The sequence below is a fragment of the Anabrus simplex genome, chromosome 1, assembly GCF_040414725.1.
Source record: "Anabrus simplex isolate iqAnaSimp1 chromosome 1, ASM4041472v1, whole genome shotgun sequence".
Lineage (NCBI taxonomy): Eukaryota > Metazoa > Arthropoda > Insecta > Orthoptera > Tettigoniidae > Anabrus > Anabrus simplex.
Genome location: NC_090265.1, coordinates 999662152 through 999690123, shown reverse-complemented (window position 1 = coordinate 999690123; position 27972 = coordinate 999662152). Strand labels below are relative to the sequence as shown.

The 27972-nt window shown below is 38.0% G+C and overlaps 1 protein-coding gene across 2 annotated transcripts in view; it reads right to left on the bottom strand.

Annotated features, from left to right (window-relative positions):
- Nucleotides 1-27972, bottom strand: part of Kdsr (3-ketodihydrosphingosine reductase) — a 97127-nt gene that overhangs the window by 7286 nt on the left and 61869 nt on the right. For both annotated transcript variants that reach the window (XM_067149084.2, XM_067149093.2), the window contains one exon: nucleotides 10346-10447. In XM_067149084.2, coding sequence (XP_067005185.2) covers nucleotides 10346-10447 — 102 coding nt within the window. The remainder of the gene's footprint in view (nucleotides 1-10345; nucleotides 10448-27972) is intronic.

The window sequence follows — 27972 nt, the reverse complement described above, 5'->3', positions numbered from 1 at the left end:
AATTGCATCAGTAGACTAAGTGCCATTTCTTCAAGAAAATCTATGTAGTGCGAGTATAAAAATGTTGAAATTTGGTGAGAAGGCACAGTCTATTATCCTACAACACCAGTAATACCATATTTAGCAAAATTATGTTCGCTTGAATTTACACATAGAACCAAATTTAAAAACGATTATCTCGCAACCAACTTTTGGCGCTTGGTCTAGTGATGCATAACGGCATCCAATTGGTCTTGTGTAATTAATGCGGGGTTCATGGACAGTACACCAACATCGACAGCATCCCATGAATGCTCGACTGGATTAAGATTGGGGTTTCTGGAGAGCCAATCCATGGTCGTAACTTCACCAACCACCAACCACCCGCGTGCCACCATAGAGTGGTGACATGGCGCACTGTCCAGTTGAAACATGCCATCTCCATCAGGGTAATCTAGGGCCAGAGATGGATGCACCGACACAGATAGGTCTTATGGCGACGATGGGACAGGAAAGGCCTAGGAGTGGCCTTAATTAAGGTACAGCCCCAGCATTTGCCTGGTGTGAAAATGGGAAACCCTGGAAAACCACCTTCAGGTCTGGGTTTGAACCCACTATCTCCTGGATGCAAGCTCACAGCTGTGCGACCCTAACCGCACTGGCAACTTGCCTGGTGGGATGAAGATGGTCTGAAAAAATGTCCATATAACGTGCACCTGTCACCGCTCCCTGCAGCTGGACAATGGGGCCTCATTGAGACCAGACCAAAACTGAGCCACCTTCCACCTGGACACAATCTTGTTTACACGCAGGATCCATGAAACAGTGGCGACGCGTGTTATGATCCGATGAATCCCGATTCCAGTTATATTGAGCAGATGAGCGCATGAGAGTGTAGCACATGATACATTTTCCTTTACACATGCGCGGAGGAAAATGAACTCGACAAAAATTGGTCTGATGGAGTGTGTATCAATATGTGGCTGGGAGGTGTAACCAGTCTTAAGGGAAATAATGGATAGGAAGAGCAGTTTTGGTACAATAGCGACAAAATGGGTTCCTGACTGCTAACATGCAACTGGGCGGTGATCTGACTAACAGCAGCCTACTGAGCGCCCAATATGGTTCTGAGGAGGAGGAGACGTGATGTCCGTTCGTTAAACACCTGTGGTCTTTCCGCGTGGCAGTTTACGCGGGTGGTAACATCATCTCTGCAATATTGAGATCCACCCTCGACACTACTGACCTCAGAAAACGGAATTCACGTGTAATCTCCATAATGCTATGACCCGTGCGCCACGCGCCGATGATCAACCCATGTTCAAAGGCGGTTAACTTGCAACGTGTTGCCATCTTCACGACACTGGTGCCTGTGACAGACTGCTCAGCTACGCTGCAGCTAGCCGCAATCTCCGGGGTCATACACGGGACATTTTCTAATGGGACACCCCTTCCCTTGACTTTTGAACACTCAGTGTATGTCATCTGAAGAACAGTAAGGCCCATCTATACCTAAAAATATACGCATGGCTAGTGCATACCGTGGGTGCCAACTTGCCATGTGTCTTGGTGGATGTGCTATTTACCAACTGATGTGCCCAACTTATCACACTGGAGCGAAATGCTGGCAACCAGGAATGAGTTTGCTGGAAAATTTGTAATGTCCAAGAACGGACCAACTATATTGGTATTATTAAAATATTAAATGCCAGTAAAATTGAACAGTTGAAGCACAAGAACACCGTAGGGTATAACAACAATGAAAAGAAACTAAAAGCTATGACTAAATTAACTCAAGTATTCCCCTTCAGTTAAATATGATCAGTCAGCCGTTGCTCTAGTCAGCTGGGGAACATAATTTCAACTTTAGTTCTCTGGAACATACTGTCAAACTGGCTCAGACACTTTTTCTAAATTCAAACGTTTGTGCTGGTTTGGAAATGCAACACTCTAAAGTAATAAGTATAGTCAAGATTAATCTGAGTAGGCTTAAATATTTACCGGTACCAGTAGACAAAAGACATATCAGGGGCCAAGAATGTATGCATTTTAGTCGGATTAAGTCTTAGTGATGTAAATGTATGTTTGCTAGGGTTTGTTAAAATAGATACAAATAGCACGACCAGAAATAATACATAATTTTTGCGGTATTGAGAACTGTTTAGAGAGCATCAAAGTGTTGGGTATGTGACATCAGCAGTATGAGGGTAACTAATCACCAGTTCTACATTCACAACCGTCTGATCCCCGTATATGGACATGGATTTAATTTTGTACAGGCCTAGGCTAGGTTAATTTATGTAATTTTAAACTAGTCATTGATAAGATGAAAATCTCACCCCAGGTATGACTGGACTTTGAACCCCAGCCTTTCGGGAGGGAAGCCAGCTGCTAACCCACTGAGCTAATCATGTTCCCTATTTGTTTAAACGGGCCATGATGTGCATTAATCTCTACCATGTTAACATATCAGTGTCAGGTTATTTCAAATTAGGATAAGATGATATGTTATAGTTTACAACCAATAAAAATCAAACCCGGGCGACTGGAGTGGGACATTGATGATGATGATGATGATGATGATGATGATGATGACGACGACGACGATGACTTTATACCCATAAACAAAATAACAGAGACTAAAATTCAAAGTGGGGGGGAAATACAGGGTCTTTATTTATGCTTGGCAGGGACTTTCTCGCTCGACCTTGGCCGCCGATAACAGGCCGCTACCGGCTGCTGGCGCGCACGGTTTTCAGCATTTCCTGCAGTTGCTGAGAGCTGAGCTCCGAGATAGTAGGCTGTTCAATGAAGCTACTGCGTACTGTATGTTGTATTGTGTAGAGTTTTATTGCGATTATGTATAGTGCTGTAATGTATGTGAAATATTCATTACGTGAACATGTATATCTGCACAATACTTATATTAAGTGCAGAAAATCGTGTACTAGGACAAGACAAAAGTTTCGAGCAAAATTTCCAGGGAGAAACACTTCTATCAATCAGACAATAAAACAACTGACCAAGAGATTCAAACGTACAGGTTCAGTAAACAATAAAAATAGACATAAAGGTCGTTATCTCCTTACTGAAGCGTGTTTGGTACAAGGACCATAAGTAAAAATCTGTGGCCCCCTCGTAGTCCAGATTTAACGGCATGTGATTTTTATTTGCGATGAATGTTAAAAAAATGTAGTTTATGGGAACAACCCTCACACACTAAACTTAAAGACAATATAAGGGTTGCAATTGCATCCATCAGTGCTGAAGAACTTGGTAGAGTAACCAAAAACTTCATTAGGAGATGCCGATTATGTTTGGCAGCGCATGGCGAACATTTTCAGCATAAACTGTAAAAATGGTGAATAAAATGCATGATAAATGCATGATAATGCATGATAATGATTTTGAGCATAAACTGTAAACATGGTGAGTAAAATGCATGATAATGTTGAGCACCGTATTCTGCCGTACATACGCACGCGCGGTAGCTGGCAACTAAACTGTTACTAGCGGCCAAGGTCAAGCGAGAAAGTCCCTGCCAAGCATAAATAAAGACCCTGTATAACATAGTAGAGAAAACGTAGGGACATTTCGGCAGCTGTGTAGGTACAACTTGTATTTCCCATCTGAAGACATTGATCATACTTAGTATTATGCATCTTGCCAGGTTGAGTGGCTCAGATGGTTGAGGAGCTGGTCTTCTGATCCCAACTTGGCAAGTTGGATCCTGGCTCACTCCAGTGTAACTTGAAGGTGCTCAAATACATCAGCCTCGTGTCGACAGATTTACTGGCATGCGAACGAACTACTACAGGCCTAAATTCCAGCAGGCATCTCCGAAAACCGTAAAAGTAGTTAGTGGCATGTAAAGTAGTAGTTATTATTACTGTTATTGTTGTTGTTATTATTATTATTATTATTATTATTATTATTTCTTCTTCTGGTTTCGTTTCGGCCAACTAAGGATCACGTCATTTCAACGGTTTCCCTTGAGCTTTAATGTTCGTCCAGAACTCCTTCATTCATAGACGGTGTTGCTCCTTTCACTCTTTCGTCCATGCCTTACCAGTTTTCAGCTTTGGCTTTGGTTGGAAACTCTGATGTTCTTGGATATTTTTCTTAACCCAGGAGAACTCGCACTGATATTTTTTCGCCAGAACTCGCGCACGGTCTTTTCGACCGCACAGAATCCATGGGCCATTATTTAATGCACAAATTATTTTTTCGAACACAATACACCGAAATGTCATATCATAGCTTTATTGCACAAATGTTTGTCTAATCAGCTGAGAAAATATTCTACAAGACACAAAATAAAGATATATTCATTTCAATTGACTACTTTGAACATCTGTCCGTCAGAACTTATGGCTACCGATGTTTAAAAATTGAACTCGGGAAATGTAAAATGTAAACAATAATAAACATTAAAGAATGAAAACCCACTCAAGTCCCAATGCACCAGTCATTAGTAATTTTCGTCACCTATGACTGCTTCAAAACAAATCTCGGAAATTAACACTGAGTGCAATACAGGAAAACCGTTCAGAACTTGCCAGATCTCACAAATGCTGAAGAATTTAGTCATCATCCCCCTCCTCCTGTACGATTTCAACACTTTTCTCCGCGAACTGGACACATGATGGCCATGTGTGCTCTTTACATATGAAACGTGAACATGAAATGCATTTAGTTTTGGTTTTCCGATTCTTCTTTCTGTCACAATAAGCATAGCGACCATTGTCTGTCTGATTTACAGTTTGGTGACGTTGGGCCTCTTTTTCAATACCCAAAATGCTACGCAAACGTATCTTTACGGAACACAAACAAAAGAACAACGCCAAACGCCAGGCCTCGCGCGCGGTGGAAAAGACCGCAACTTCCGTCGAGGTCAGAGTTTCTTCCTCCCGGTAACAATGGACAACAAATTTAGATTAACTGTTACTGCACTAGCGTTGTCAACTCTCCAGCGAAGGATAAGAGAAGCAAGAGCAAGACGAGATGTAAGTTCATTGCACATTACAAGTGAATAAATGAATGTGCGGTCGAAAAGACCGCGCGGCGAGGCCTCGCGGGTTAAGTGGGTCACGCTCCTGGATATCTTCAAATGAGATCCCAATCACCTGCAGATCTTTCTGTATCTCACTGAACCATGCCCCCTTTGCCTTTCTCTCTTGGAGGAAAGTGAATATGCGATTGGTTAACCGTGTTGACTTCATTCGGGCCATGTGTCCATAAAAAATCCTCCTTTTCCGCATCACGTCGGTTATTTTCTCCAAATGCGAGTACAACTCCTGGTGGTGCCATCTCGTGAACTCATCATTGTCTTTGACTGGACCCAAGATTTTCCTCAAAATCTTCCTTTCATTAGCCTCCAATTTCTCCATCGTGCCTTTTTTGTTCATGGCAAGACGATATTATTATTATTATAGTTGCCTCTGTGGATCAGTGGTAGAATGTCAGCCTCTGGATCCCGAGATAGCGGGTTCAAACCCGGCAGAGGTAGTCGGATTTTTGAAAGGGGGAAAACCACTCGACATACTATGTCATACGATGTCGGCATGTAAAAGATCTCTGGTAACACATTTGGTGTTTACCCGACAAAATTCGTTAAAAATCTCAGCCATAGACACCGAAGAGTTTCGGTTTACTCAGTCTGCCATCTAGTAGGCCTAGAATAAAACAGAACGTCGAAATTGACTAGCAGACAGCCAGAAGGCGTCAAATATGGTGGTGGTGGTGGTGGTGGTGGTGGTGGCGGCGGCGGCGGCGGCGGCGGCGGCGGCGGCGGCGGCGGTGGTGGTGGTGGTGGTGGTGGTGGTGGTGGTGTTGTTGTTGTTTATCTTTGGTTTGCTATCTTGCTTTTAAATAAGTGTATTGTTGCATTGGTAACATTTAAATGTATATCCAACAATTTAATATACACAAGAAACTCGTTTATCTAGATTAAGTGGGACCGGAACTGATCCAGATTATCAAAAATCTGGATAATCCGGGAAAACTAAAAAACAAATACAGTACATGTTATATAATATATTAACATAAGTTGTACAGTAATACCTTTTTTCAACTGTACAAAAAAATATAAGAACACTTTCGTACATTTAAGACTGACTTATGCACTAAAATAACGTGTGACCTTTTTCTCTTTGACATTTGAATAGCATTTATGCGCACCATGATCAAGAAGACATTTTACTGAGATTCTAAATAGGCCATCAGTCTGTTCATCTGCATTGTTGCATCTCCATGAGTCATTGTTTCTTTTGATGGAGCTCCGGTTTCACTTTTGAATTCACCATCACTCTCGTCATTACCTGCCGAGGAACAAGAGGCAATGATTTATTCATCTGCCATTATGCCGTAGCCTGAATTATAGTAATTTTTCAACCAGTCACTTACATCGTTCACATCAACGTCCGAGCATCCGGGAATGCATGCAAATGTGTCAAGGAACTCAGAAGAGTCCACGGTTTCCCATTCTCAATTCCAGGTGAATGCCAGAACGGTACCTTTGATAGACCGCGGCCGACTTACTTCCAATTCCTGTCCTTAGCTATCCTTGGCGGAAAAGATATTCAAGAGGAATCGACCCCGTAAAAGAAATACTGTACAAGTAAAAATATTTCTTTATTATTTTCGATCTGGATAAACCGGAGATCTGCATTAATGAGGGCTGGATAAAGAAGGCTCTTGTGTATTATGTGTAATTTAAAATTTGTATGTGACATTAATAAACAGATGATATATTCATAATTTACACAAAACACTGGTCTAGAAAAGTATAATTTTATCTCCAGTGACTAAAATGATTTTTTTACAACCAATGTAAATAACATTTAAAAATTATCATCAATGTCCCACTCCAGTCGCCCAGGTGTGGTTAACAAGCCTCCTCCACTCCTTTCTCTCCTTCCACTTTTCCTGCTCCATTATTTCTGCCACATCCAATCCAGCTTCTCTTATGTCCTTCCAAATCTGATCCATCCATCTTCTCGGTCTTCCAACTGGTCTCTTTCCCTTAACTTTCCAATTCCCTTCTTGCTACCCGTTCCTTTCCCATTCTTTTTACATGTATGAACCATCTCAGCCTTGCTTTCTGTATGTTCTGTACTAACGGTTCTATTTTTAGCTCTTCTCTAATTTTAATATTTTGAATTCTATCTCTTCTTGCTTTTTTAACCAATGTTCTTAAAAATGTCATTTCTACTGCTTGGATCTTACTATCTTGTCTTTTATTAGTTACCAGCGTTTCTAGTCCATATGTTACAACTGGTATGAAATACTGTTTATATAATGTTAATTTCGTTCTCTTGGGTACTTTGTCATCCCATAAAAGCTCTCTGACTTGATAAAATGTTGTACCATTACCTAGTCTGTTATTAATTTCAGGGTTGATTTAATTACTTCCATTAATAATGCTACCCAGATATGGAAACCGTTCTACATTTTCTAACTGTTCTCCGTCTATGTTCACTTGGCTTCTCTTTTTCTCTTTTCCACAGTGCATGATTACAGTTTTCTTTTTACTAATTACCATTCCAAACTCCTTCAGATTTTCATTCCAAACGTCCAGTCTCCTTTGTACTTCCTTTTCACCCTTTCCCCAAATCACCACATCATCTGCAAATACCAAAGCATTCACTTCATCACTACTGATACTCTGTTTTACACGTTTTATGATTTCATTCATCAATATAACAAACAATAATGGTGACAGTGCACTTCCTCGCTTGAGACCTTTTCTTGTATAATTTGTTTCAGAGTCACCACTCCCCGCTTGTACACCGCGTTTACTCTCATGATACAACATTTTTATCTTGTTAATTAATGATATTGGTACATTCCTTTTCCGTAGGCATTCCCATACATTTTTTCTCTTAACTGTATTATAAGCTTTTTCCAAATCCAAAAATACGAAGATCATTTCCTTGTTCCTTTCCAGGTGTTTTTTCCATTATCGTTCGCACTGTAAATATCAAATCTATTGTTGATCTATTCGGTCTAAAGCCATATTGTTCTTCCTCTAACTGTGTTTCAATTATATCCCCTCAGTCTTTTGTCTATGACTCTCCATTATTTTTAGCGCATGTGGTAATAAGGTTATACCTCTATAATTTTCACATTTCTTCCTATTTCCTTTTTTGAACAATGATACAGTGCTTCCTTGTTGCCAATCTTCAGGTATCCTTTCATCCTTCCATATGGCATTGAGGGCTTGATATAGCCACTGTAGTCCAATGCTTCCTGATGCCTTAATCATATCAGCACTGAATTCGTCTTTTCCACTTGCTTTACCTTTGGTCATTGATTTCACTGCCCTTTCAAGTTCCAACCATGTTGTCTGGTTCTCTTCTCTTTCTCCATATATTATTTTCATTTTCTCATCTCCTTCTTCCTCCGAGCAGTCATCCTCATTATATTTTTCAAAAACTTTGCCATCACCTTCTGAAGACCCTTTTTGTTATGTACTATGGATCCATCTTCTCTCTCTAATGCCTTGATTTTTTCTTGACTTATTTTCGATTTTATTACTCTGTATAACAGTTTCTGATTTCCTCGACTATCTTGCTCAATTTTTTTGGTAAACTCTCCCCAACATTTCTCTTTTTCTTCCCTGATACTCCTCTTTACTTGTAGTTTCAATCTTTTGATTTCCACATGTAACCATTCTATCTTATTCTCATCCCTCTGATATGTTATTTTTGCTTTTCCTTACCCGTTTCTTTCTTCACCTTGTTCCTTTCTTTTTTTCTTTTTTTTTTTTTTTTTTTTTTTTTTTTTTATTTTGTCTGTCCACCACCGTGTCTCCTTTCCCTTAACCTTTGCTTTTGTTTTTCTGCATACCTCAATTGCTGCTTCCAGAAAGGTCTGTCTTAAATTGTCCCACTCTTCTTCTCCAATTCGTATTTTCGTGTTAGGCAGTTTCCTTTTTATACAATCTTGGAATGCCATTCTTTTATCCTCCTCCAATTCCCAAACCCTGATCATTGGTTTCTCCTCCAATACAATTTTATGGATTTTTACTTGTTTTAATTCCACAATTAATAATCTATGATCACCCTCCATCCTTTCAATGGGGATTATCTTTGTATTAATGACGCATCTTCCCCATTCTCAGTCTGTTATTATAAAATTGATGAGTGTTCCATACTGTCCATCCGAACTATATTGGCTGATTTTATGGCTATTCCTCTTCATAAACCGTGTGTTCTTTATTATCAGGTTATTTCTGATACAAAAGTCCAACAGTTTCTCTCCATCTTCATTTCTATCACCATACCCATGTGGGCCCAGAACATTCTCATATGTCCCATTCTATCTGTTCCCACATGAGCATTCAGATGTCCCATTATTATGATCTCATCTCCAACAATATGTGTTTCCAGTTCATTGAGGAACTCTTCTTTTTCTTCCACGTTACATCCTGTCTGTGGAGCATACGCCTGTACTATCTCCAGTAGTTCCTTGTTTACATGTATGTGCATTATTATAATTCTTTCATTTACATACTCAACTTCAGCTATTGATTCAACATTCTGATTCACTACAAATCCCACTACATTTCTTTTCTCTTGACTGTTACCCATTCTTCATTCCCTTCCCTTTTACTTGACTTAATCCTAGGATGTCCAGTTTTCGTCTCTCCATTAGGTCAATCAATTAATTTTCCTTCCCATTCATTGTTAAAACATTTATTGTTCCAAATCGGGTTTTGATCTCCGATCTAACACTTGCACGAACATCAGGATTACCATCATACTGTGCAACTGTGGCCAGAGACTTGTCAATTCCATGTCCATTTTGAAACTTCCATCTGAGGCTTGTATTATAGTTGAAAGCAAGTACAAATTTACTCTTCTGCTGACCTGCTAAGCCTAACGCATCTGAGGATTTTCTTTCGGAGTTTACTCCCTTAGCCTTTGAAGACCCCTCTTCTCCACAAGGCAGTGGTTTCCTCCTCTAATTTTCCCCAGAGAGGATGGGTTGCCTCATCCACCATCTTCGCCATTCCAAAAGTCTCCTTCTCTGTCTAAGATGCCGTTAAGGTCTTCACCCGTAACCCTGGGCATGGGTTCCACGTTATACCCCGTAAGACTGGGTCCCTGCCTGAACTTAGCTCTCCTTCACACCGGCCTATTGATGTGGAGGATACCCACCCCCGCAACATGGATGCGCCAGACAAGAATTACACAAGTTAAGTATAGGGAAGTTGACCTATCTCCCTTGAGCCAGGTTAATGGTTGTGTATGATGCCACAACCATATAAATATAAAAAACAAAATAAATATAATATAAATATAAAAATAAAAACTGAAATTGACTAACACTACAGTGCAGCAGAAAATTAATTATTTCATACCTGAAGTATAAATTCAGAAAGAGAAGATACAGGAGCCATTCCAGCACACAGGATTTTTAGTAGAAAACTCTCAAACCCCACTGTACTATAGAAGTTTCCATCCTGCAAACAATAACTAAGATTACACAAAGATCACAGAGAGCAGCACAAATAGTAGCAACACTGTCATGGCAACGAACCACTTATGATAGCGGAGACTTATCCAAAGAGGAATACCAAGGTAGTAGGACTTTATAGGGAGGAACATCTGCTATGGTAAGTAAATACAGAGAGACACATTATGTGTTGTTGCATTTACACTACACTATGGTGGCATATTATGAATAGTTTAGGATAAGGGTGGGATGACCATAGCCACTTACCAGGTATACAATTCATAAATAGCAAGAGTAGTTTCAATATCATTAATAATGTTGTGGCAATTGTTTCGAGGTATCACCATAAGAGATTGATATTCTGTGCATTCACAAAATATACAATTTAAAATTATTTGTCTCCTTGTGCAACTTCGCACTAACACATCAAAGGTTTTTGGCGATGGAAGGATGGGAAAGGGCTAGGATTGGGAAGGTAGTGGCCGTGACCTTAATTAAGGTACAGATCCATCACTTGCTCGGTGTAGAAATGGGAAACCCTGGAAAACCATTTTCAAGGCTGCCAATGGTGGGATTCAAGCCTACTATCTCCCAATGCAAGCTCACAGCTTATGGCGTACCAACAACTGAACACAAAGACAACCAAACAAATGATGGGGACATCGCAAACACATAGTGTCAAGTGCCAGCAGCACCACAAGAAAGCCTAGAGGCCATCCCAGCGTGAAATCACGCCAACAACTTAGGGTAGGCCTCAACTAAAACACAAGGAACAGGACTGGGAAGTGATGGAATATGGGCAAACGCAGGTCAAAAGAACCTCAACCGAGGGTGGAACATGGGCAATGGATAAAACAATTCATGAGAAATACCACGAAAGACCATAAATAGTTTCATCATCATAATTTCTTCGCTCCAGCAAGCCGGGTGCGGTTGTGTACGAGCCTCCTCCAGTTTGTTCTATCCATCCACAGATTCTGCTCATATATGCGACACCAGTTCGCATCTTAATTTCAAGGTCCTTCATTATCTGTTTTTCCCAAACATCACGAGGTCTTCATCTTGGTCTCTTCCCAGGAACATTGTGGTCAAAGTATGTTCGAGGAGTCCTGTGAGGGTTCATTCTTTCCTAGAGTCTCCAGCAAGCTTCTTTCCAATCCAAGCTGTTGTCGGATATCCATATTCCTTATTTTATCCATTTTTGTTTTTTGTAGACAAGAACAGAGAAACTTTATTTCTATTGCCTAAAGACGACTCTTTGTTGGTCCAGTAAGTGTTGCTGCTTCCAGGCCATACGTCAGTATAGGTACTAGATATACTTTGTACAAGCTGATCTTGGAAACTAATGGAAATGTTTCATCCCAAAGTATTTGACGTACAGCGCGACAGAATTTGGAAGCTTTCTGTATTCTGTTACTAATCTCTTGATGTATGGTATTGTCTGATGACAGAACACTACCTAAATACTGGAAGTTGTCAACAATATCCATCTCCTCATCTCCAATTCTTACATAACAGTTGGAGAGTTTCTACTCATCACCAAGCCAACTGTCTTCGTTTTGCTGATTTTGAGACCAAAGGTTGTAAAAGCTTCATGCCAGAGATCTAGTCTAGTTTGTACTTCCACTTCTGTCTCACCCCATACCATTACATCATCAGCAAAAACCAGGGCATTAGTTGTTGGATCCTTTCTCTTAACCACTTTTAAAACTTCATCCATTATGATTATGAAGAGAAGTGGTGAAAGACAACTTCCTTGCTGAACTCCACTCTTCGTTTCAAACCAACCTGACCTTCCATCTTGGACCTGGACACAACACTTGGTTTCATCATATAATTGTTGTACTCGTGCTATGATGTCATCGGGCACCTTCTTACGTCTCCAACATTCCCACATATGCCTGCGTGGTACATGGTCATATGCTTTCTCGATGTCCAGAGAAACAGTTATAAGTGTTTTACCTTTCTCCCAATACTTCTCATAGAGCATTCTGGTGGCAAAAATGAGGTCTATAGTTGATCTATGAGGTCTAAATCCTCAAGTGTAGGTTCAACATATTTTCTAATCCTGCTCTCAAGGATGGATTCATAGATTTTGAGGCCATGTGACAGCAGAGTTATACCTCTGTAGTTAGTACATTTCTTTCTATCACCTTTTTTCAACAATGGGATGATGACTCCTTGTTTCCAGTCATTGGGTATTACATTCTCTTCCCAGATTCTATCTAGTACCCTGTACATAAAATGTTGTCCTACCTCTCCTAGTGCTTTGATCATCTCAACACTTAATTCATCTGATCCAGTTGATGTGTTGTTTTTCAGCTTAGATATTGCTGTCTCTACTTCCAACCATGTCAGATTAGTGGTATTTGTGCTGCCAAAATCATAAGGTTCGTCGTCTAATGGGGTGACATTTTCATAACATTTCAGCAAAGTTTCAAAGTGCCTTTGGAACTCCTGTAATATTTTGGTCTTATCCCTAGTCACCTCACCATTAGGAAGTTCTACAGATTGGATAGATTCATTTTGAGTTCTTCTATTCTTAACAATACTGTATAATAGTTTTTTTATTTCCATCCTGCATTATTTTGGTAGCCAGATCTTCCTTGCATTTCTGCTTTTCAGCTACAACCAACTGTTTGGCATGTAATTTTTTTCTTTCTGTAAAGTGACAGCTTCTCCTCTATTTCATGTTCATCTCCCCACGTTCTTGCTTGATATAAGGATCTTCTTGCATGGTTTCTGTCATTGATAGCCTTTTTAATATCATCATTCCACCAGGCAGTTTCTTTAGGTTTTCTTATTTGACTCTGTCGTCCACATACATTTTCTGCTGTACCAACTACAACCTTCTTTAGAGTATCCCATTCTTCATCTACCAATTTCAGTTCTTCTTTTGGCAACAACCTGCAGACACCTTCCATGAATTCTTCCTTTACACTTGGCTCAGTTAGTCGCCAAGTTTTTATTTTTGGGACTCTTTTGTTACAGACTTTGGGAGGTCTTTTCCCTGCAATAACTGCAACCAACAGTCTATGGTCTCCACCAAAGTCTTCACTTGGAATGACCTTAACATCATTGACATTTTTCCATACATTTTGATCTATCAGAATATAATCTATTATTGTACATATTTTATCATCCCAGCTATATCCTGTGATTTTATGGGAGTCTCTTTTCTTGAACCAAGTGTTACTCACTATCAGGTTGTTTCTCATGCATAGATCTAGCATGTATTCTCTCTCTTCATTTCTGTTTCCCATTCCATAAGGCCCCAGTATGGATTCATATCCTGTTCATTGTGAGCCAACTTGTGAATTAAAATCACCCATTACAATTAGATTGTCATACTCAGTGTGTTTTTCCAAGTTATTAAAGAAGTTGGGCTTTTCCTCTTTTGAGCATCCTACCTGTGGAGCATAGACTTGGATCACATTGTACTTTTCCCCTCCTAAGTTCACAGATAACTTAATTATCCTTTCACTAACAAACTCAACTTCACTACAAGCATCTATGTCTTTATGTATTAAAAATCCTACTCCATTCTTAGACTCTACTTCATTTCCAGACCAGTAGAGACTATAGTCCAATCTGATATTCATTTTCCCAGTTTTCTTCCGCTTTGTTTCACTCAGGCCCATGATCAGAAGTTTCCTCCTTTCCATGAGGTCGACCAGCTCTTCAGTTTTGTTTGTCAATGTCAGGATATTTAATGTTCCCACTCTGATAATTTGTTTTCGTTTGGTTTGGGTAGCTGGTGTAACATCAGGCTGTAAACCGTCATTCGCACCAAACTGATGTCGTTGTCGTGAATTCCTACATCCAAGGCTCATATTATTCTTGAAAGCAACTTCTTCAGTAATCCCTCTGTTGATCTGCTGAGCCTAACACAGACGGAAATGCCTTCGGTGTCCAGTCACCTCAACCTACAAGGCAGCAGGTTGTACTCGTATTAATCCCTGAATACTGGGCTACCTCTTCTGCCATCTACACCGTACCGAAGTCCACCTTCTCCGCTGTAGAAGTCGTTGAGGTCTTCACTCGTAACCCTGAGCTGGGACCCTTACCAAATGTTACACACTGGGTCAGTGTGCTTTGGGACTCACACAGGCAGAGGCGCCACTCCCTGGATAGGGCTGCCTCCGAAAAGGACCCCTACCTGCTACCTACACCATAAAGAGTTTAAATAGCATAAATAGTTTAAATCAAATAAAAAAATTTAGATAGTAACAAACATTAATAATTTCATTAAATGAAGGAAACAAACTGAAATGAATCTAAATTTTAAAAAAGTTAGAAAGAAATTAATTCATACACTGAATCAATTAAAAGGAAGGGATCTTCCAAACTCATAGTTAATACCTTCAGAAGTTTTTTTAAAAAAAGGTAGCATTACAGTTAATGATCGTTTCAAAAAATTTAAAATCATTAAAAGTGTTCTGGGGTATCTGTGGAACACAGAGAGATGAAAGAAGGTGTGGGCTTAAATGGGTCTAACTACGATATCAAAAATTAATTTTAAACTTTAAATAAAGGTTATATTTATTTTAAAATCTCTAACTTAACAAACAATATTTTCAGGTACTGGTAATCAGGTACAAAATAGCAATAGAGATACAAAACAGAAAACCCAAGGATAGGTAGTTTACAAGTTTTGAGCTTCAGGCTCCAAATTTACAAGTTTCCACATGATGTAGAGTTTAGATAGATAAGTATAGAGATCTCTCAAAACACCATTTAAGAGCACTTTGCTCCAGCAGTTACAAAGCAGTCTTCCAAAGGCACCCTCAATAATACAGCAATCACAGAAAAGAGCTTACATGCTCTCCTACATTAACCGAGGAGACTGCGCTCCCAATTTCTTACAAAATCTTACGAATGTCTGGCCTCTCTAGGCCCAACTTGCAATTTTACAATTTAGTACACAGGGGTAACTAGTACCCAACCTACTGTGCCTTCGTGGAAAAAGAACAGGTTAAATTACTGGCCCGAACACAAAATGAATGGAGGCGTACACTTGCGCTCCTAGAAAATTAAGCATAAACCCTAATTGGGTTCTCGGCCCGATGATACAGGGGCTAATCCCACGCTACTGAGGTGACTCGAATGAAGGTTAATTTAACACTTTACAGAAAAGAGAAAAGGTTACAAAATCACAGTCAACTCAAATTAAATTGAAAGGGAACTTGAGATAGTAACACACTCTCTATCCCCAAGTTAAAGACTTTTATGAAGTTTACATTAGAAAAGAAGTCTATTACATTTCAGAATGAGATGGTTACATAGTTGAAGTTTAGAACCTTCCCCTCGGATAAAGATAGAAAGTTGATGGCCATTACCTGGACTGGTGTTCTGCCTGCCGAAGAATGAGGCACCCCTCCTCCTGTCTTAACACACACACTCAGAACTTCGACAATGAGACAAGGAAACTTGAAAAGCCTCAACTTATATACCCAAAGGGGTGGTTTAAGAGGATTCTGGACTAAATCCGGACACACCCTCTCATTTTTATTGGCAGAATCAAAAGTTACACCCAAAAACCAACAAGAAGCCTGTGATAGGCTGAAAAATAATTACAGACAAAATTTGATTGGTCAGACACCAAAGCTGGCGGGAAGAGAAGGAAGTGTTGCAAACCTTGAAATATATTTTCAAAAATTAATGAAAGTTAATTCACTTGAGAAAACCTATAAACACAAAATCTTTCAATAACAAATTATTCCACCTTGCATCTGAATGAGTAACCTCAGTTTTTGTAGAAAAATCTGTGGAGAAAATTTCAAACTTCTTGATGTACACCAAAACACACAAAATAAATCCAATCAGTTTAGGAAACTTAGAAATGACAAATTTCTCAGTTATTCAGTAGTGAGATCTTCGGATTAATGTCCCAACTTCATGCAGTAGCAGTTTCACGTTTTGTTTGATAGAGTTCTTTACGGTGCTTCTTTTGAATGTGCAGAGTTGAGGTGCACCTACTGGTACAAAAAGCATTCCCAATTTTTAAAAATATGAATAACTTGTACATAAATAAATCCATTAGAGTAAAAATGTGCATCTTGAGTATCAATTACAAGAAAGTTTAAATTATGGTACTTAATGAACTTAATCACAACTACATTTTACACTATTTAAAATTTTACACACGAACTGCAGTTCTTTAAAACCAACCTTTCAATCAAATGGTCACATGACCATACCTGTTGAGAGCTCTCAATAACTACTGTACCATTTCATTGCCCGATTTGCGTCATGATCGGGAGTTACATCCCTAATACTTGCCATGCATCGCGATAAAAATGACGGAGGTTACATATTCTAGAGAGAAAATGCAGATATAACCAGTCAAGTAGGCCATGAGTTGATATTGCGACGATCGGACCTTAGCAATCCAAATGGCCGTGATAAAAGAATCAGATTGTTGTCCCGAGTAAAAAAAAGACGACGCTTTTAAAAAAATCGTATTGATCATCGGAACGAAATTGTGAGCAAGAATTGGTATTCAAGAAAAGAAAAGGTTGAATTCAGAGAAGAAAACTGCTAATAGTATAATTACGGCGGTATATAAACCATAAAATACGAAGTAAAAGCATCGGGCGTGAAAGAAGTGAAAGGAAAGAGGAAGATATCGCCCATAAGATTTGCCAATACGAACTCATAGCCGAAATCTTAAAGAAGATTTAGAGATCGGCAGCTTATTGTTTAAACTAGCGACAAACAAGAAATACTTAAAGTATTGCGCTAAATATTGCATCTTGACGAATAACTTACTAGATAGCTAAAATATATATTCAAAATTATTTATTCCCTGTCTGGAGAATGCACCTAATGCTATACTTCATTATGTTTCTACCGCACGTAATCGACGGAGATACGATGGCTGAGTAAACCAGAAGAATGGGATCACAATCCGGTGGGAGCCCTTGCCAGCCGTCATCACCCACACCCGAGGCCAGTCACCAGTAACCAACGATGACGTGAACCGCAACTCGAGTCGGGAGCCAAGGGAGATCCAGAATGAAGACCATCCCAGTCGAATAACAAAAGCAAGATAAGTCAAGTTCCTTATATTTAAATTTTCGTAGTTAAAATTACGTATATTTGGATGAACGATAGTAAATATTTAATTTAATATATGATTGCAGTATGGTTAATGTTTATTTCTTCAAGATAAAAGTTCTAAGAGTAGGGTCATTAAAAAGGAATCCTTATAGCTTATTTAAGATATGGAGTTAGGTAGTCTTTGACGTTTCAAATCTATAATCAATGAGTAGGAATGCTTGTTTATTTTATGTGAAGCTTTGGAAAACCGACATTATCAATGTGATTCTGAAGATTTATGCCTTTCATTGGGTAATTCAACTCCAGCCCAATGCAGAATGGTATTAGACCGTCTTCTAAATTAATAGAACTTAATTTGACGATAACTTGACACCAAAAGTAAGAAAGTAGAACCTGAAATATTAACACTCGTGTTCTTTTGCTGAGAATATGTGATTGCTTGTGTTACGGAATACCGTAAACCCATGATAGGTGATGAGATTATGTGCATGGAATATACGTATACTGCACCATATGTGACGCAACGAATGATTTTGTTAGCTGGAATCGTTGTTATGATCGATAATCTTAAGAGATTATAGGCTAAAATAATGGAGATAGGGAAGTGTATAAGTAATGAGGAATTGTTATTGACAGAATGTGTATTCGGTGAAATACGACTAGATTTGAGCAGTTGGTAATATTTAAGCAACATAACGCTAATGTTACGTTGTAGTTGATGTTTTCGTCATGTGAATTACGTAGCAGTATACGAAGTCGGGTTATGTGGCACATGCATACGATTGTAAGAGGTTAATGAACCTACAGGCTACTTATGGTATACGGTCATCAAAAATGATATCCTAAGACAAGGCATTCGCGATTGAAAGTTAACATATATTTTTTTTAAGAATCTCACATAATAAGCTAAGCCTAAGTTGAATTTCTGTCAAACGCATGTTTGGAGGGAGGAAACGTCTTCATGACTGAAATGACTACTGCTTGTGGACAGGTAAATTTCCGATACCATTTTCTGTTTTAATTTCGCGGAAAGATATTTATTTACGAATGGAAGTATTGCATTCCTAGATGTTTGATTAGCTTGTTTGCACATCTATGTTATGATAGGCTACTCCTATTTATTTTCAGATGGTTTTAGGACCAAATTGGTTTACCTAGTATAAAGAATATTTTATTTTCGGTTTTATTTGAGTCGATATATAGCTGTATGGTAATTTTTCAACCATGTTTATGGAACTTACTTATGTTGTTTTCGTTATTACACAATGAAGACTTGAGAAAACAAAGAAAGCAAAGGTCATACATATGAATTTTGTAGGGATAATCAATGAAATTCAAATGATATTTTAATGATGTCTAATTGATATTTGAGTGGTACTTAGTTAATATTCTTGATATTTCGACATTATTTCGCCGATATTCCAAGGTGCTTCAGTCACTTCAGTGACTTTTCAACAATTTTTAAGGAATATCTAAACATGATATCGCTGATATTCCAAGGTGCTTCAGTCACTTCAGTGACTTTTCAACAATTTTTAAGCAATATTTAAACATTATTTCGCCGATATTCCAAGGTGCTTCAGTCACTTCAGTGACTTTTCAATAATTTTTAAGCAATATTTAAACATTATTTCGCTGATATTCCAAGGTGCTTCAGTCATTTCATTGATTTTCAACCATTTTTAAGGAATATCTAGACATGATTTCGCTGATATTCCAAGATGCTTCAGTCACTTCAGTGACTTTTCAACAATTTTTAAGCAATATTTAAACATGATTTCGCCGATATTCCAAGGTGCTTCAGTCACTTCAGTGACTTTTCAACAATTTTTAAGGAATATTTAAACATTATTTCGCCGATATTCCAAGGTGCTTCAGTCACTTCAGTGACTTTTCAATAATTTTTAAGCAATATCTAGACATTATTTCGCCGATATTCCAAGGTGCATCAGTCATTTCATTGACTTTTCAACAATTTTTAAGGAATATCTAAACATTATTTCGCCGATATTCCAAGGTGCTTCAGTCACTTCAGTGACTTTTCAACAATTTTTAAGGAATATCTAAACATTATTTCGCCGATATTCCAAGGTGCTTCAGTCACTTCAGTGACTTTTCAATAATTTTTAAGCAATATCTAAACATTATTTCGCTGATATTCCAAGGTGCTTCAGTCATTTCATTGACTTTTCAACAATTTTTAAGGAATATTTAAACATGATTTCGCTGATATTCCAAGGTGCTTCAGTCATTCCATTGATTTTTCAACAATTTTTAAGGAATATTTAAACATGATTTCGCCGATATTCCAAGGTGCTTCAGTCACTTCAGTGACTTTTCAACAATTTTTTAGGAATATCTAAACATGATTTCGCTGATATTCCAAGGTGCTTCAGTCACTTCAGTGACTTTTCAACAATTTTTAAGGAATATCTAAAGCATTATTTTGCCAACATTCCTAGGTATTTCAACCATTCCAATGACATCTCGACAATGTTTAGGGGATATTTTATAAGGTTTCAATAATATTTCGATGAATTATTAATATTTCAAAAATATTGAAACGAGATTGTAATGTTAATGTCAACGATTTTTTATATGATAAGAAAATATTGAATTGTATTTCAATTTGGAATTGGAATTCCTAAGAGTGTAACTGAATATGTAATTGTAATTATACTTTATTCCAAGTACAACGAACTTTCAATAAAATAGGAGATAAGGATTTCAACCGGAATTCTTGTTATTTATTCAATTCATTATTGGAAGAGATATTAGATGGAGTACGTATAAATAATCAATAGATAAAGTCAAAGATCTATTTTATTGTTGGCTACAATTAATTGGAATTGGTTTTGCGGACGGATTTGGGGAAAAGGCTGTGCATTTCTCAGTTGAGTCCACGATAAAAAAGGTTAATTGAAATGAGTATCCCTGAAAGGTATTGTGCAACGAACGAATATATGATTTGATAACAAAATATGGTTCTCATGTGTTATTCACCGAAATAAGCCAATATCGGTGTAGATAAATGAATGCACATGTTGGATGGGATGGAATATACAAATGGTTTTTTTGCAGATACAGATGATGGTAATATGATTTGGTCGCAGACCTAAGTTGATGTAATTATTTTATTCTTACCTGCGTGTCGTCCTGAATTTTTAGGAGATGATTATATTTATTTGTCCATCCAACATTTTATATTAGATTATTAGCCGGAGTATTTGAGGCAGTGAGCGAAAAGGCACAATACGAATAATGTACCCCGTACGGTGCATAAATTGGCGCCCATTCGTGGAGCAGAAACTGAGGATACCCAGGGGCACAGCATTAACATTAACATGGAAGTAAATTGAGGACACCCAGTCTGATGATAAGATGATAGCATTAGTTTGCACTCATTGTTAAAGCAAGGCTGTGGATGCTAAACCAAATTATTAGATAACTGTTAGCACATTATTTGACAATGCGGAGCAGTCTCTGGAAAATAGCTGCGACATTAATTAACGCTCATCGTTAGAGAAGAATAATTGCAATAATTGACACCCAGGAACGAAGTAAAACTGAGATGTAACATGAAGAGTTAGATAGAAAATGTTGGATGTGAGAAAGATTTACCCAGATATGAAGCAGAACTGATAGGAAGCAAATGATTTAGAGTCGATAATTGTAAACCTAGAGAAAAAGGAATGGAGAACTAGGCAAGGAGTTACATGATCGAGAATGGGAGTTGAAGAAGAAGTGGATGATAATGATAATGAATATGTAGCAGGAATATTCCAGATAAGTAGTTAGTTAAGATAGCTAATAATGTTAAGTTAGATCGCTGTATGATTTTTGGTTTTCTATTAAGGTAGAGATAGCAAATAAGTTAATAAGTTCCGAAATATCAAGAATGATTTCTTTGTTTTCTCAAGTTTCATAAATAACTGGGGCGATGGAATGGTTGGTTATGTGGGGAGGACCGGATTGTTGATCTCATACTGAATTGAAATACTGATATATTTTATTGGTTGTAAACTATAAACAATTAGCAAAATAGAGTCTTTAGCGAAGTTGAGCAATAATAGACATAAAATGGCGACTATTAATCAATTGAGGTCACAAGTTGAGGAATACCAAAAGGAAAAGGATGAGGAGATAAACAGAATAATCGAAGAGTTCGAAAAGGCTAAAGAAGAACAGGAGGAGAGATTGAAAGAAAAGGAGGAGAAGATAAATAAGATAACCGAGGATCTAGAGAAGACGAAAGAAGAACAAAAAGGAATGATAGAAATGTTACGAGAAATGATGATGAAACAAGAGGAGAGACAAGAAGAAAGACAGAAGAAGCAGTTAAAAGAGATATTAGGAAGACATCAGCAGAAGCAAGAAGAATATCAGCAGAAGCAAGAAGAAAGGCATCGAAACCAGATGGAAGAGATGAGAAAAATGGAGAAGAGACAAGAGGAAATGATAAAAACAGGAATTGGAAAAACTGAAGAAGTTTCCAAGATGAAAGCCAGATTAGATGATCTGCAAACAGAAATGATGGAGAAAATGGAAGACAAGAACAGAGAGATCTACGGTGAAATAAATAAAATTGGAAGCGAGCTAACGGAAAGTAAGAATTGTATCCAAGGATTGAAAGAAGACGAGATCAAGAAATTGACCGAGAATATGGAATCGATAAGTATAGATTCACAGGGAAAATGGAGTCAATATAATGAGGAGTTAAAGAAGATAAATGAAAATGTAATGTCGACAAACAAAACTATGGAGGATAAATTCACTCTAGCACGTGACCAGATTGGAAACAAAATGGAGATGATAAATGATGAAATGAGAAAGAATAAAAACGAAACAGAAGAGAGAATGCTTAGAACAGAGCAAGGAATAGACGAAATGAAGAAAGAGATTCAGAACATCAGAGGGGAAATACAGATAACAAAAGCAGAGGTATCAAAACAATTAAACGAGCAAAGGATGGTGGATATACAGATCAACGAAAGAGAAGGGACACCCACGATAAGTGGAGAAACAGAACGAAGTAGCAAGGACATGATGATTGGAAATAATGGGAATGGAAGCCCAGCGATAATCAATATCATCAAAACTTACGATGACAGACCTAAGCATTTCAATAACTCTGCAGCAATGTCTCCGAAGAGATTTTTAAGAGAAATGGAAGAGTACTTCCGGGAGAATAGAATTCCCGACGAGAAGAAGCTCAGAGTGATTGAGAAACATCTGGATGCCAATCCGAACGTATGGTATCAAGCATTTAAATATACATTTCACCATTATGAGGAATTTAAGATTGCTTTCTTAAAAAGATTTTGGAACCCAGAAATCCAACAGAACCTTAGGCTGGAACTGTATTCTAGAAAATATTCATCAATAGGGCAGACTAGATACAGCGATTATTTTTCGTACCAATTCCATAGGTTCCAAGACCTAGATTCAGCGCCCAGTGAGTTGGAAGCGATAAGAACTATTCAAAAACAATTCCCTCCGGAAACTCAAAGATTGCTGGCGGCGGCAAATGTAAAATCAGCAGTGGAGATGGAGAATATATTGAGGCAACTCGATATGACATCTAGTCACACAGCGCCAAAAATAAATAGAAATACAAATAACCAGGAGATAAATGTGCTGAACTGGGAAAACAATCGGATAAGATCGTTTCCTGAGCGAAGAGATACCGATAAGAATCCCAAGAAAAGGGAATACAGTGATGACGAAGGGGGATTAAGAGAGCAAAGCCGATGTAAGTGCAAACAGAATGGTCATGAGAATGAAAGGCAAATACATGAAAAATTTGTGCCTTATCATCGACCATCCATTCAGTACAGAGGCGGCAGAAATCGAGGCAGTTTTAGACGAAATACAACATATCGAGGAACACAAATAAATAATCACTATGATAGAGAAAACAGAAACAGGCAATATAATCAAAACTCAAGGAGAGAAACCCAGGAAAAGAAGAAATGGGAAGAAGCAATTAATAACCAGAACATTAATGGGATTTAGAAGGAGCCGAAAGTTTGGAGCTCCAAGAATTTAAAAGGAAAAAGAGAGACGAACATAAACTAAACCCAGATGCCCAAACATACGAATTGGACGTCGGGAGTAAAAAAACGCCGATGTTGAATTAGCAAATGAAATAAGTTGTACTTGGAATGAAACATATAACAAAATTGGAAATTGGTACATATTACAAATCGAATCGTGGGACGTAGACCCGGACGAGTTATTGGATGAACCGTTGGAAAGGAGTATAGAAAATAAAGCACGTTTGCCTATTATTGTGATACGAGTAAATGGATTGAAGACACACTGTTTAATCGAATCTGGGGCAAGTATTAGCGTCATATCGAAAGCATTATTCGACGAAATCAGTCGAAAGGAGAAGGTACCCATAATACTAATTGCCCAGACAAAGATACGGGGAATAATACCCGATAAATCAATTGAATGCAAAATACAAACATATTTGAAAATCAGGATCGGCGAACTAGTATTCGAACAACCATTCATAGTGATGAGTAGAATAAGATACATTGTGATCCTTGGGATTGACTTTATGACAACTACAGAAATGACTATAGACCTAAGAAAGCAAGAAATAACGTTTCCTATCACTGAGGATGATGGATAACTAAAGAGAGAATTAAATTGAGGAAAGAGATTCAAGACATAGAACATATGAAATTCGAAGGATTGGAAGTACAGGGGCTAATGGATGAATATGAATCAAGCGGGAGACTGACTGAAGCCGAGAACGGAGAAGAAATAATACAAAGTTTGGAAATGCTTTTAGCGGTCGATGAAGAAAAAGAAGAACCAAGTTTATGAAAAAAATGCTGAAACCAACCTAGAGGCCAAAGAAAAGATTAAGTTATACGCAATCATAGAGAAGCACTCAGAGATTTTTAAAGACAAACCTGGTCAGATACCGAATTTCAAATATAAAATAATTGTTAACGATTGGACACCGTTCAAAGGAAAATTATACGATGTTCCCGAAAAGTATTTTCAAGAAGTAAAGAAAATTATTCAAGAAATGATGGATGACGGAATAATCGTTAAAACAACAACACCATACCTGAACCCGATCGTTATTGGTAAAAAAAGTAATGGAAAGCTAAGAATGTGCCTAGATGCTAGGAGATTAAATGAAAAACTAATCCCAGAGTATGATCAAGTCCCAAAGATCAAGGAAATAATAAGGAGATTTAGAAATATGAAATACTTCACAAGCCTAGATTTTACTTCATTTCATCATATATTGCTAGAAGAGAAGTCCAGACTACTAACCGGTTTTATGTTCAACAATCAAACTTACGCGTACTGCAGATTGCCCTTTGGACTAAAAAACAGCTGCGCCGTGTTGATAAGAGCCCTGGATAGAAATTTGTTACCTGAAGTAAAAGAATACGTGACGTGTTACGTAGATGACCTGGTATTGGCAAGTGAAACATTTGATGATCATTGTAATAAACTCGATCGGTTATTAGAGAATTTAGAAAACACAGGGTTTAAAATCAATTTGGAAAAATCAAAATAATGTCAGGAACAAATTTTATTCGTTGGACATATCATTGATGGAGATGGGGTAAAACCGAACCCAATAAAAATTCGAGCGATATGCGAATTCCCACGCCCAATGCGGATCAAACAAGTCAGGCAAATCTTGGGAATGACACAATTCTTTGCTAGCCATTGCAAAGGGTATACTAAAACGGCAGCACCTTTGCAAGAGTTGTTAAAGGCAAACAACAAATGGAAGTGGAACGAAAAGACCGAAGAAGCGTTCCTCGCAATGAAGAAATTATAAGCTAATAGCATAAAGCTGGGATATCCTGATTACACTAAGGAATTTATAATACAGACTGATGCTTCCAGTATAGGAATTGGTGCTTATATCAGGAAATGACAGAGGACCCAAAGAGTCGAACCTATTTAGCATTTGCCAGTAGAAAATTACGTAACCACGAAATCAATTACACGACGACTGAACAGGAATTACTAGCTATTATATATGCCCTACAGCAGTGGAAGAAGATAGTATACGGTTTCCCAGTAAAGATCCGAACAGATCACAAAGCTTTGCAGTTTGGGTTAAAAGCAGCCATGTCGAGTGAAAGAATCACACGATGGATGTTGTTTACGCAACAGTTTAACATTAAAATCGAACATTGTAGTGGAAAAGACAATATTCTTGCGGATGCACTTAGTAGAAACCCGGTAGAGAAAGAACTTGATCAGCATATTGAATTGGTACAACAGGATGAGGAATTTCTGGGAAAACTAGGGGATATCGCACTATTGCAAAGAGCAGACGAAGATTTAATATTGGAAATCAGGAGGATTGAGCACGATGACTCAGAAAACGGGAAATTACAAGATGAAAGCAATCCATATGTATTAAAAAACGGAATGCTAATGAAACGTATTAACAAGGATTTCAATAAATTGAGAATAGTAGTACCAGCATCATTACAAAAAGGACTAATTTGGCATACTCACAGAATAATCGGGCATGGGGGAATAGAAAAGATAACAAAAACAATACTGGAGAGGTTCACATGGAAAGGAATCACGAAAACCATCAAGGACGTGATTAAAACATGTGATATCTGTCAAAGAACAAAATACAATTCATTCCTAACCAAGCATGAACCGATTGCTATAATACCGACAGCACCGAGAGAAATTTTTGCAATGGACATATTTGGAAAGTTGCCAACAGCTGTTAGAGGACATAAATATATAATCGTTACCATGGACGTATTTTCAAAATTCATGGTATTACAACCAATCCAAAGAGCAACATCTAAGCAGGTGCTTAAAGCAATAAGTAGAAACATAATACCTCAAATGGGAAAGCCGAAAAAAATATTAACTGATAGGGGAACCCATTTTACGTCAGTAGAGTTTGAAGAGATGATGCAGAACCTGGAGATTAAACATGTACTCTGTTCGGTTAGACACCCGTCAGCGAACCCCGTAGAGCGATGTATGCGGGAGATAGCAAAATATTGTAGAATATATTGTTCAGAAAGCCATTGGATATGGATCAACGTTATAAATATAATCGAGGAATGCATGAATAATACTATCCATGAATCAACTAATCAGATACCCCGTATGATACACTTGAATGAACAACCACAAAGACCTTGGGATAAAGTTATAGGGAAAAATGATGAACCCAACCCCAGTAGCGTTGAGATCAACCAGATGGTGACAGCCAAACTCGTAGAGCAAGCAAATAAACGGTTAAAAAGGGTCCAGAATAAAAAGTTCCATCTACCCTTTAAGAGTAATGACAAAGTATTGATTCGAAAAGCACCTAATTCCAATGTATCAGAACGAATATTCGCTAAATTTGTTCATTTGTATGATGGTCCATACGTAATAAGGAAAGCGTTAGGCAACAACGCATATGTAGTCGAGAACTTAACTGGAACCTACAGAAATGTATATAACGCATCTAATCTAAAATTGTATTATGAAGAAGACCAGGAATAGAATCTATATATTAAAGAAAACGCGTTATTAAGTTTATGTGGGACGATCTGAAACAAAAGGATCAATGAAAGCTCCATTTTTATACAGAAGTAGAAACGAAATAAATATACTGCGAGCAGTACATTTATTTACCTTTTGACGGGGAAGTAAAATGTACCATTTCATTGCCCGATTTGCGTCATGATCGGGAGTTACATCCCTAATACCTGCCATGCATCGCGATAAAAATGACGGAGGTTACATATTCTAGAGAGAAAATGCAGATATAACCAGTCAAGTAGGCCATGAGTTGATATTGCGACGATCGGACCTTAGCAATCCAAATGGCCGTGATAAAAGAATCAGATTGTTGCCCCGAGTAAAAAAAAAGACGACGCTTTTAAAAAAATCGTATTGATCATCGGAACGAAATTGTGAGCAAGAATTGGTATTCAAGAAAAGAAAAGGTTGAATTCAGAGAAGAAAACTGCTAATAGTATAATTACGGCGGTATATAAACCATAAAATACGAACTAAAAGCATCGGGCGTGAAAAAAGTGAAAGGAAAGAGGAAGATATCGCCCATAAGACTTGCCAATACGAACTCATAGCCGAAATCTTAAAGAAGATTTAGAGATCGGCAGCTTATTGTTTAAACTAGCGACAAACAAGAAATACTTAAAGTATTGCGCTAAATATTGCATCTTGACGAATAACTTACTAGATAGCTAAAATATATATTCAAAACTATTTATTCCCTGTCTGGAGAATGCACCTAATGCTATCCTTCATTATGTTTCTACCGCACGTAATCGACGGAGATACGATGGCTGAATAAACCAGAAGAATGGGATCACAATCCGGTGGGAGCCCTTGCCAGCCGTCATCACCCACACCCGAGGCCAGTCACCAGTAACCAACGATGACGTGAACCGCAACTCGAGTCGGGAGCCGAGGGAGATCCAGAATGAA